This window comes from Liolophura sinensis, chromosome 4, assembly GCF_032854445.1.
Source record: "Liolophura sinensis isolate JHLJ2023 chromosome 4, CUHK_Ljap_v2, whole genome shotgun sequence".
Classification (NCBI taxonomy): Eukaryota; Metazoa; Mollusca; class Polyplacophora; order Chitonida; family Chitonidae; genus Liolophura; species Liolophura sinensis.
In genome coordinates this window covers 8934592-8947031 of record NC_088298.1, presented here as the reverse complement: position 1 = coordinate 8947031, position 12440 = coordinate 8934592, and the positions used below count along the sequence as shown (strand labels likewise).

Genomic DNA, 12440 nt, shown 5'->3' with positions numbered 1-12440 from the left:
TGAACCTCTGATTTCTATTTTGTTTCTTTTGAACAGTGTCAGTGCCGAGAGGCCTGGATTTGTTGTGCAGTTTTGGAATTGCGTGGAGACAAGGTGGCCAAGCTTGCACTGAAGACCCCAAAGTCAGAATTGTTGACGTTATCCAGAAAGTACAGTCATGTCAGTCCAATTCAACCCATTGTAGCTCTTCTTGCAATGGAGGTAAAAAAGTGAAACATTGTTTTGTATAAATTAATGCAGGATTTAAAATATCAGTACAGATAATTTAAGATGATGTCTTATAGAAAAAATATGTTTCAGCACCCAAAGTTGTATTGTATGACATTTTTAATAGTTCGCTCTGAAATGCATTTTATTGGAGGAAATTTCATTACATGTTTTTTATGACATTTTGTTTACTGCCATGCTATACTAAGGTGTATTTCATTTGTAACACATTGCAAGTAGGTTCATGGGTGCATGAAGGAAAGTGCGAAAATGCTAGAGAAGATTCTAAAACATCCCGGGTGACAAGAAGGCAGCCTTAAATAAAGTTCACATCATCTGAAAGGTCATACGACCCAGATTCCATCTAAATATGGTTTCCCATATTTTTTTATGTTATTGTTTCTGTTTACTTTGAATAAAAATGCCATTAAACACTGCAGTTTTACAGTAGACATTAAATGCAGACATAGATACATGTTGAAAGTAGAAAAAAAAGCAATCAGAGGATATTTAGCAACTGAATTGGTGATTCACTCGAAAGAATTCAAAAGATCAGTATCTCTTAACTAGGGAAACAAAACTCAGAGCCTCACAGTTTCACATGATGGCATCACGAAAAGCATGGGATTGTATCATCTGTTGTGGGACAGGTGAAATTGAAAATACTCCTGTGATTTCTGTTTGTTTTCAGAGTTGTGATCGTACCATGGAAGGGTTCTGTAGAGATTTGATTCACTTTGGGCCCCTGACAACTGAGAAAGATCACATAAGCGTAGACACTCTGGTCACGGAACTACGAGACAAAGAAAAGGAATACTTGAACAAAATCGCAGAGTTAGAGGTAGGATATGTGAACAAAATCACAAAGTTAGAGGTAGGATATCTGAGCAAAATTACAGAGTTAGAGATAGTATATCTGAACAAAATCTAAAGTAGGATATGTGACAGAAATCCCAGTTAGGTAGATGTAAGAACAAAATAAGAGAATTAGAGGTAGAAAATGTGAACAAAATCCCAGCTAGGTGGGGTATTTGAACAAAATGGCACAGAGGTGGTTTATCTTGTCATTAAAGGAGGTGCACCCGTGAAGAGAACACCCAGGTGAACACACCCATGGAGGGAACACCCAGGTGTACACACCCATGGAGTGAACACACAACTGTACACACCCATGGAGTGAACACCCAGTGGCACACACCCGTGAAGAGAACACCCAGGTGTACACACCCATGGAGTGAACACCCAGGTGTACACACCCATGGAGTGAACACCCAGGTGTACACACCCATGAAGTGAGCACCCAGCTGTACACACCCATGGAGTGAAAACACAGCTGTACACACCCTGGAAACGAATACCCAGCTGTACACACCCTTGAAGTGAACACACAACTGTACACACCCATGGAGTGAACACACAGCTGTACACACCCTGGAAATGAATAGCCAGCTGTACACACCCTTGAAGTGAACACACAACTGTACACACCCATGGAGTGAACACCCAGCTGTACACACGTGTGGAGTGAACACCCAGCTGTACACACCCATGAAGTGAGCACCCAGCTGTACACACCCTGGAAATGAATACCCAGCTGTACACAGCCATGAAGTGAACAGACAACTGTACACACCCATCGAGTGAACACCCAGCTGTACACACGTGTGGAGTGAACACCCAGAGGTACACACCCATGGAGTGAGCACCCAGCTGTACACACCCATGAAGTGAACACCCAGCTGTACTTATCCATCGGGTTTACACACAGCTGTACACACCAATGGAGTGAACACACAACTGTACACACCCATGGAGTGAACACACAGGTGTACACACCCATGAAGTGAACACCCAGCTGTACACACCCACGAAGTGGACACCCAGCTGTACACATCATGAAGTGAACACCCAGTTGGACACACCCATGAAGGGAACCCCATGGAGTGAACACCCAGGTGTACACATCTGTGGGGTGAGCACCCAGCTGGACACACCCATGGGGTAAACACCCAGGTATACACACCCATGGAGTGAACACCTAGCTGTACATACCCATGAAATGAACACCCAGCTGTAAACACCCATGGGGTGAACACCCAGTTGTACACACCCATGATATGAACACCCAGTTGTACACACCCATGATATGAACACCCACCTGTACATACCCATCGAGTGAACACCCACCTGTACATACCCGTGAAGTGAACACCCACCTGTACACTGCCTTTAGCCTTTGGGGGATTAATATATGCCTGTATAACAGGCTGTGATGTGTTTTTTTGAACACCCAGCTGTACATACCCATGGAGTGAACACCCATGGAGTGAACACCTGCCTGTACACACCCATGGAGTACACACCCACCTGTACACACCCATGGAGTACACACCCACCTGTACACACTCATGGAATGAATACCCAGCTGTACACTTCCATGGAGTGAAGACCCACCTGTACACACCCGTGGGGTAAACACCCATTCTGTCTTGTCATGTATCACACATTCTGTAAGTTCATATATCACAGATTCAGTATTCAAGTATTCTACATATATATTCGTATAGCACTTATGCTGTATTCACAATTTCTGTCAAATGATGTATCACGTAGTTTGTATTCACATATTCGATTTATTCATATATTCTATGTATTCATGTTTCACACGTTCTGTTTGCACAGAAAGCACTAAACAAGGAAATGACTGAAAACAGCATGAAATTGACAAAGGTACACAAAAAACTGGAGTCAGTGGAGAAAGAGATGATGAATCGTGAGATTTCATTGGTTGATGCCGAGGAGAAAATAAGACGTCATTGCGAAAATAAGCTTCAGCAGGCAAAGGATGAAAATAATGTAAGAAACTGTTTGGGACCTTCTTTTATTTCTACCTTTAGCCTTTGGGGGATTAATATATGCCTGTACAGGTTGTGATGTGTTTTTTTCACATTAAAAAAAAAAAAATGGGAGTGTAATGTAATTTTAAGCTGAAAAGATTACTGATACCTGCCCTGAAAATAAGAACAGTATGGCATTAGGATTAAGGACATGGGCATTCCAGGGCAAGCTGATCTTGTCCCTGTACAAGGTGGTAGAGTTTCTCGCTTATGTTTTATCATGGTACAGTTGCATTCATGCTGAAATCAAACTTGCAGGCAGATTGTATTTATTGTTGAATACTAATTTTTTTTCACTCTTCTGTGTTCTATACACCAACCCGTATTAAAATGAACAAAGTGACCCATGGAGTAAAGTGGCGACATCGCATTGCCAAGGGACATCACTCTGTTTTTGTAGAAATGTGCAGTTTCTGCCCTGACATATGCTTCCATCTCCCCACATGTTTGTTATTATACTATATTACTGTATATCTTCCCTGTTGTCTAAACCTGTGTATGCTTAAGGTAAATTAAAATCGGGTTATTATTGTCATGATTACTGCCATTCAGGTGTTAAAGTGTATAATGGGCTTTCGTGTACACAGATGGTAGCCATGCAACTCCTGCTAACGTATTGCACCAGTTTCCCTGAAACAATTGTAGGTAGTTTTTTTTATATCATCTAAACATCTACATGCATATTAATCACAAGGACAGTCTTGTTTTTATCTTTATTTTCATGCAGTACTGACTGCCATCATATAATTGACACCCAAACCCTCCCAAGAACATGATTCTCCACACTGTAATTCTTCAAACTTTTCGTATGTTTGCAAGGTGTTTATTCAAGCATATCCTGAAGGCATTTTTCTGTGTTGACTGATTTTTGTGAAGCCCTGAAACTGGCCAATCCAACCAGTGTAGTTTTGTCTCCAAAATCGAATCAAAAATTGGCATAAATTACACTGATAGTTAATCTGTTATATGGGAAAAGATTGAGGAATTAGGGTGCCAGCCTCATATTAAAAGCTAAATTGTAAGGCAACATCGTCACGCTGCAAAGGGACATCACTCTGTTGTAAGATATCGTACCTCGAAACGTGTATTAGCGAGGCCATGACATCAGCTTCCACCAAACATGGTACCTCCCAAATGTTATTTATTTACTCCATTGGTGTTTTACGCTGTACTCAAGATTCTTTCACTTAAACATGTGTGACAACCGGAGAGGAAGCCAGAATAAGCTGTCATTGCTATTGATGGATTCGTATCTATGTCTATATTTTTATAGGCAAACTGGGAAAATTTCCAGAGAGAGTTGAAAAAGTTGACAGCAGACATTGTTGAGTTACGGAGTGATCTGAAGTTCAAAGATGAACAGCTTTGTAAAGTTCGTAAACAGGTAAAACAGCTGTTAGTTTATGACAATATCTGTTTGCATATAAAATACCTCTGATATACTTTTGTGTCTACATATATGATAGTTAGAGATCAAAATATTTGCATTTTCAAATCAAACTTTCAAATACCATGTCAGCATGATCAGAATACCATGTCATCGTGATCAGAATACCATGTCCGTGTGATCAGAATACCATGTCATCATGATCAGAATACCATGTCAGCATGATCAGAATGCCATATCAGCGTGATCAGAATGCCATGTCAGCGTGATCAGAATGCCATGTCATCGTGATCAGAATACCATGTCATCGTGATCAGAATACAGAATACCATGTCATCATGATCAGAATACCATGTCAGTGTTATAAGAATACCATGTCAGCATGATCAGAATGCCATGTCAGCGTGATCAGAATGCCATGTCATCGTGATCAGAATACCATGTCATCGTGATCACAATAGCATGTCCGTGTGATCAGAATACCATGTCATCATGATCAGAATACCATGTCAGCATGATCAGAATGCCATATCAGCGTGATCAGAATGCCATGTCAGCGTGATCAGAATGCCATGTCATCGTGATCAGAATACCATGTCATCGTGATCAGAATACCATGTCATCGTGATCAGAATACCATGTCCGTGTGATCAGAATACCATGTCATCATGATCAGAATACCATGTTAGTGTTATAAGAATACCATGTCAGCATGATCAGAATGCCATGTCATCGTGATCAGAATACCATGTCATCGTGATCAGAATACCATGTCATCGTGATCACAATAGCATGTCCGTGTGATCAGAATACCATGTCATCATGATCAGAATACCATGTCAGCATGATCAGAATGCCATATCAGCGTGATCAGAATGCCATGTCAGCGTGATCAGAATGCCATGTCATCGTGATCAGAATACCATGTCATCGTGATCATAATAGCATGTCCGTGTGATCAGAATACCATGTCAGCATGATCAGAATACCATGTCAGCATGATCAGAATACCATGTCAGTGTGATCAGAATACCATGTCAGCATGATCAGAATACCATGTCAGCATGATCAGAATGCCATATCAGCGTGATCAGAATACCATGTCAGCATGATCAGAATACCATGTCATCGTGATCACAATAGCATGTCCGTGTGATCAGAATACCATATCAGCGTGATCAGAATACCATGTCAGTGTGATCAGAATACCATGTCATCGTGATCAGAATACCATGTCCGTGTGATCAGAATACCATGTCATCATGATCAGAATACCATGTCAGTGTTATAAGAATACCATGTCAGCATGATCAGAATGCCATGTCAGCGTGATCAGAATGCCATGTCATCGTGATCAGAATACCATGTCATCGTGATCACAATAGCATGTCCGTGTGATCAGAATACCATGTCATCATGATCAGAATACCATGTCAGCATGATCAGAATGCCATATCAGCGTGATCAGAATGCCATGTCAGCGTGATCAGAATGCCATGTCATCGTGATCAGAATACCATGTCATCGTGATCAGAATACCATGTCCGTGTGATCAGAATACCATGTCATCATGATCAGAATACCATGTCAGTGTTATAAGAATACCATGTCAGCGTGATCAGAATGCCATGTCAGCATGATCAGAATGCCATGTCATCGTGATCAGAATACCATGTCATCGTGATCACAATAGCATGTCCGTGTGATCAGAATACCATGTCAGCATGATCAGAATACCATGTCAGCATGATCAGAATACCATGTCTGCTTGCCATATCAGCGTGATCAGAATACCATGTCAGCGTGATCAGGTTAATGGCCTTAAAACCCCTGACATTAAAGAAAAAAATGTAGAAGTTGTAAGTTTCAGTATTGGTTTGTCTGTCCATCTATTTGCATGTTTGCACTCAATGGAAGAATCATCTGACAAGTGAACATGGTCTGTTTGTTTTACTCTTTTCCAGATGAGCAGCGATGCTGAAGTTTTTCATCGCAAAGAAGAAAATTTGGTTGAGGAACTGCGTCATTATGTGGACAAACTGCGAGACAGGTTAGGACATTATGTCACCATGATGGGAAGAAATTATCAGGTCTTTATGTGGTGTGTTGTGATACGTTGTGCTGTCATTACGATAGGGTGTTGTGATCATTTACTGTCTCATCTTGACAGTGTGCATTGTAATAAATGGCAGTGTACAGTGTAATAAAAATGGCAGTGGACAGTGTAATAATGGCAGTGTACAGTGCAATAAATGGCAGTTTACAGTGTAATAAATGGCAGTGTACAGTGCAATAAATGACAGTGCACAGTCCAATAAATGACAGTGTACTGTGTCATCTTGATAGTGTACTGTGTCACCTTAAGAGTGTGCTGTGTCACCTTAAGAGTGTGCTATCTCACGTGATAATGTGCTGTGCCACCAAAATAGTGCGCTGTATGTCACCTTATTAGTGTGCTGTGCCATCATTTTGATAGTGTGCTAAATCACCTTACTAGTGTACTGTGCCGTCATGATAGTTCCCTGTGTAGCCATGATAGTGTGCTGTCCTAGCATGATAGTGTGCTGTTCCACCTTATTAACGTGCTGTGCCATCATGTTGTGCTGTGTCACCTTAATATTTTGCTGTGCCATTATGAAAGTTTGCTACGCCATGATGATTGTGTGCTGTGCCATTATGATAGTTTCCTGCGCCATCATGATACGGTGCTGTGTCAACTTTAATAGTGTGCTGTGTCAACTTTAATAGTGTGCTGTGTCAGCTTTAATAGTGTGCTGTGTCAGCCATATTTATGTGCTGTGTCACCGTCACAGTGTGCTGTTCCATTATATACATGTACAATGGATGGTGTCACATGTCAACAACTGTGTCAGATTCTGTGAAGTTTCACAGATATCCTCAAGGGGCCTCCATGGAACAGTTGGTTAGCGCACTAGCACAGCATAATGAACCAGGAGCCTCTCACCAATGTGGTTGCTGTGAGTTAAAGTCCAGCTGATATTGGCTTCTTCTCTGGCCTATGTGGGAAGGTCTGCCAGCAACCAGGCAGATGGTTGTGGGTTTCCCCCGGGCTTTGCCCGGTTTCCTCGTACCATGATGCAGGCCATTGTCGTATAAGTGAAATATTCTTGAGTACAGCGTAAAACACCAATCAAATAAATAAATGAATCAAATAACCTCAATGGTTGGTACAGCAAATGGGATTTATGACTCGTTTTACAGGTTATAAAACAAATATAGGTCAACTCAAAATTGATTTAGTTTATTTTTAGTGTCCCAGTAGGGACAGAACAGCGTTTGGAGTAATTCTATACAATTTTAATTAAGCCATGGTGGGCGTGTAATTTTTACTACAGTTTAAGCATTTACATGAACAGTTACTTTAAGATTCTGACTGATGTAAAATGCGACCATTTGCCAACAACTGTCACACTGTCATCGCTGTTCTGGTTTTGCTGTCTACGCGGTATAAAGTCTCATATTATAGAAGTAAGGTTTCCCATGGTGACTTGCTCAATGGTTTGTTGAGTGACCTTAACATCTGTCTTCTGGTTGGTCTTTGTAGGACAGAGTTGCTGTCACAGATCTGCACGGACGGTTCCAGTAGTGGTGAGCAAATGACCAAGGACAGTTGTCGTAAGCTGGCAGGGATTTGTGACATAGTTCTGCAGGATTTACAGGTATTACATTTAGTTTATTTATTAATTTTTTTATTTGATTGGTATTTTATGCCGAACTCAAGAATATTTCACTTATGCGATGGTGGCCAGCATTGTGGTGGGAGGAAACCCGGCAGAGGCCAGAGGAAACCCACAACCATCCACAGTTGCTGCAGACCTTCTCACATATGGTTGACGAGAAAGGAAGCCAGCATGAGCTGGACTTTGTCTAACAGCAGCCTCATTGCTGGGAGGCTTCTGGGTCATTGCGCTGTTCTGGCGTGTTAACCCACTTTGCCAAGGAGACCCTTTACAGGTATTGCGTGCTTCCAATCCTATTAAAATCAACAGCTGTAAGTGGGAAGGTCTGCCAGCAACATACAGATGGTTGTGGGTTTCCTCATGGCTCTGCCCGCTTTACTCCCACCATAATGCTGGCCGCCGTTGTGCAAGTGAAATATTCTTGAGTACAGCATAAAACACCAATCAAATAATTAAATCAAATAAATATTAAAGTCATTAGTAGATGCTCCCTGCACTGACTGGTCACTAATTCGACCTGCATTAACACTTGCTTCCCTGCCGTCTGATGATCCTTTTATGGTTGAGCTGAAAACATTGTACCAATCATTTTTGTATTCGCTGTCTTAATTCTTGCCTCTGGCCATTTATTGACCACATCATACTTTACAAAATGTTGTGCTTTTCGAGTGCAATTACCAGAAAACAATGAATTAGAGAAAAAATATAAATGCATTCAGAAAGTGATGGGATGTGTTTAGTAAATTGTATGTGTATAGTTATCTCCCTTGAATGTGAGTGAGTGAGTGCTTGGGGTTTAACGTCATACTTTTTTTGTAGAATTTTTCAGTCATATGACGACGAAGGAATCCTTAGAGTGCATGTACGTGTAATGTGCTTCCTTGTTGCAGGACGGATTTCCACCGCTCTTTTATCTAGTGCTGCTTCACTGAGATGCCTTACTGAAGGCAAGTAAGCTGCCCCGCCCGAGCCTTTATACTGATACGGTTCAACCAGTCGTTGCACTATACCCTTCATGCTGAACACCAAGCGAGGAAGTTACAACTTCCTCTTTTAAGGTCCTATTAGGTGTGACTCGACCCAGGATTGACCCTGGATCTACCGCTCACGAATCGGACACTCTGCCAATTGTGCTACTGGGGCCAGTTCTCTTGAGTGTACATTTCACAAAAAGCGTCTTTAAATAGGATGTCATGATGCTTGATTTGCTACCAATTTGCTAAGTATTTGCGGCATTAATGTGAGCATGACCTTTTCTCAGATATTATGCCGTCATCAAGCAGGTGATATGGCTCCAATCTCTCCACTGTTCTTTTCTTCAACTTGTCCTACACCTCTCAACTTTTCTCTTTGTTTCAGATGGAAAAGTTCTTGTGCGCTGTTTGTAAAGCTCACAGAAAAAACACATTGTTCTTGCCATGTGGCCATTACTCGTATTGCAAAGAATGTGCAAGATCATTACAGATGTCAGGCTGTTGTCCGTTGTGCAAAATGACAATTACTGGATTTCAGATTGTTTATGAGTAAAACCAAAACTGTACAAGATAAAAAGAAAAAAAACCCAACAAAAACGTGTATTCTCATCCTGGGTGTGCAATTCTATGAGTTTTGTTATATTCTCATAAATTTATGAAGAAAAGAGAAATGCTTAGTTTTGTATTTATATGGCATATTATATTGACATTTAGCACTCACTACTAATTTATACATTTTTATAGTCAACAAGTTCTTAACAGTAAACTCTGAAAAGCCAGAATTATTTATAAATATATATCAGCTAATAATTGTAATATTTTCTCCGGCTTCACTTGTGCATAGGAATCTGGTTTCTTCCCACCATAATGCTGGATGCCGCCATATAAGTGAAATATTCTTGAGGGCAAACACCAATCAAATAAATAAATAAATAAATAAATAATATTTTCTTACATTTATGATGACATTTATGAGCACATGTACATTTGGGTTTATTTTGTTAGAGCATGTTTTATTCATATTATTTATTCACAACTTTATATTTTTTATAGTACACAGTGTATATTCCAAGAAAGGAGAATATTACCTACGTGTATTTTAGATGTACAGGGTATACATTCTTAATGGTGCAAAATTGACTCTTGTTGTGGTTTGAAAGATACCTAAAATTTTGTGAAAATTGATGGGCACTGAGCCTAATTTTTGTTAGTTTCCGAGCCTATTACTTAATAGGCAAGGAATCTCTTCTGTGATATTTATTTACTGGTCTGATTGTCTGACTGCCAGTGAATGTATTTTTTAAGACTTTGCTGTCTGAATTGGCTAATACACAAGTTTTCAGTGTCACCTTATACACTTAAGGATGTAACTCTTGGGAATGTAAACAAACTGTCAGCATGCTGAAAAGAACTAGAACTGGCTAAGCCAATGTCCACACAACCAAACCCAGCTTACTGAATGGTCAAGCAGCACCACATGGATTTTTTTTTAGTTTTTTTTTTTTTTTTACGTTTCAAATGCGAAACAATCAGCTTGTGACCTATATACACCTGCTGTTCTGTCCAGTAAAGATTCTGATTGATTGTAGCAAACTTTAAACATGGTGGGGTGGGGCCTCTGTGGCCGAGGAGGGTAGCACACCAACATGCTGCAATGACTCGGGAGCCTCTCACCAATGCGGTCGCTTTGGGTTCAAGTCCAGCTTATGCTCGTTTTCTCTCAGGTTGTACGTTGGAAAGTCTGCCAGCAACCCGTGGATGGTTGTGGGTTTCTCTGGGCTCTGCCCATTTTCCATAAAACATAATGCTTATTGTCGTACATACTAAGTGTGATATTCTTGAATACAGCGTAAAACACCAATCAAATATAAAATAAACAAACGTGACCCAAAATGACCTAAAATTTCACATTAGTGCATGATTACCTTAAAGTCATTCTGACAGGCTTATTGATCGTAGCATTTAATTGTTTTGAGGTTTGTTTGGAAGGAGCCTCGGAGAGCCTGCATTATTCTTATTTGTTGCAGCACCAAAGGTAAATATTTTAAGACTGATTTTTTTATAGCCTGAATTGTTTAGTAACAGTTCCACAAATGTCTTTCTATCAATTGTTCAATCAGTCAATCAGTTTTAGCCAATCATAATCCTAAACAAGTCAATTTTTACAGTTTTTAAAATGAATTTGGAGTAAAATATATCAAATGAAACTTCAGCAGTGTTATTATTTTTTTAATTTAATAGAACTTAGAACATATGAATTAAAAACATAGACAGGTACACAGGCATGGTAAATGACCTGCAATTTGGCATGTGACTTTGTAAAGGTCCACATTTTACCTGATTCTGACAGTTCTGTTGGTCTTGGAAAGGTGTTTTGAGGTTTACTTCGAACGTAGGACTGATATCCCACTGGACAAATGCAATTTTCGGCCCCAGAAGTGGTCTAATATTTTATGAAAATTGCGTCTAAGACTGCACCTGTTTAGATGAAAGATTAGGCTCATACTCTTCACAGCGCATGCGTCACTCTATACCTTTCGGTTTGCGTCACTGCAACCGCTAGCAAATTTTGTACAGAAATCTCGAACAATGCTGAGGTCACTGTGGTCACGGTGAGGAGGCAGGAAGTGATGTCACGAAATATAAAAACTGTCAATCTTTGTTTCTAACAATACTTTATACCCATTCAGTCTCTCCATCAGAAGTACGTCTGCATAACCTGATTCTAACCCACACCTAAAACAATTTTACTAACGAGTGCTGATTACATAGTTCCTTGCAAGGACATGAGTGATGAGGCTAAGCCTAAACAAGCCCACGTATGTCGCAAAGGTCAAGCCAGCCTAGATGTGGCCGTGATAAAAAGCGGACGTCGGGTGCGACGCATGTGCAGGTTGGTTGGTCATTAATTATTGAGCATCGTACCAATATTGCAATATCAGAGCCTCTGGGAGATCAGCAAATGTGTCCATCTGACTGACTTAATTATGTTGTTTTATATAGTAAAGATAATTAGTTTATCCAATTTGTTGCAAGTTTTTGTTTTTACTTTTGTGGTGCAGTGTTCGCTCCTGATTGATCTTGATCCACTGACTTAGCTGTCACGGACAGCATCAACGATGAGTAGTGTGGCTTTTATGAATAGAGCAGTGAGATCGCGTGTTTAAATCCCACAGACTTAAGAACAGATGTTTCCTGACATCACTCAGGTCTCCATCCATGTGACTCTTAGCTGGTCAAGGGGTAATATAGGTCCCCCCAAAAGACTGCGTCA

General features: G+C 40.4%; 1 protein-coding gene across 1 annotated transcript; it reads left to right on the top strand.

The window, feature by feature from the left end:
* The first annotated feature begins 40 nt into the window (after positions 1–40).
* On the top strand, positions 41–12103 carry LOC135464793 (baculoviral IAP repeat-containing protein 3-like). The gene is made up of 7 exons (XM_064742340.1): positions 41–201; positions 899–1048; positions 2890–3063; positions 4378–4488; positions 6456–6541; positions 8057–8171; positions 9552–12103. The coding sequence occupies exons 1-7, from the start codon at positions 196–198 to the stop codon at positions 9717–9719; spliced, it is 810 nt and encodes a 269-aa protein (XP_064598410.1). The 5' UTR covers positions 41–195; the 3' UTR covers positions 9720–12103.
* Positions 12104–12440: the final 337 nt, after the last annotated feature.

Excerpts from the sequence above, each read along its gene's own strand:
- LOC135464793 (XM_064742340.1), top strand. Across the intron at positions 6,542-8,056 it reads GTGGACAAACTGCGAGACAG|GACAGAGTTGCTGTCACAGA; the intron begins GTTAGGACATTA and ends TGGTCTTTGTAG. Across the intron at positions 8,172-9,551 it reads TAGTTCTGCAGGATTTACAG|ATGGAAAAGTTCTTGTGCGC; the intron begins GTATTACATTTA and ends TCTTTGTTTCAG.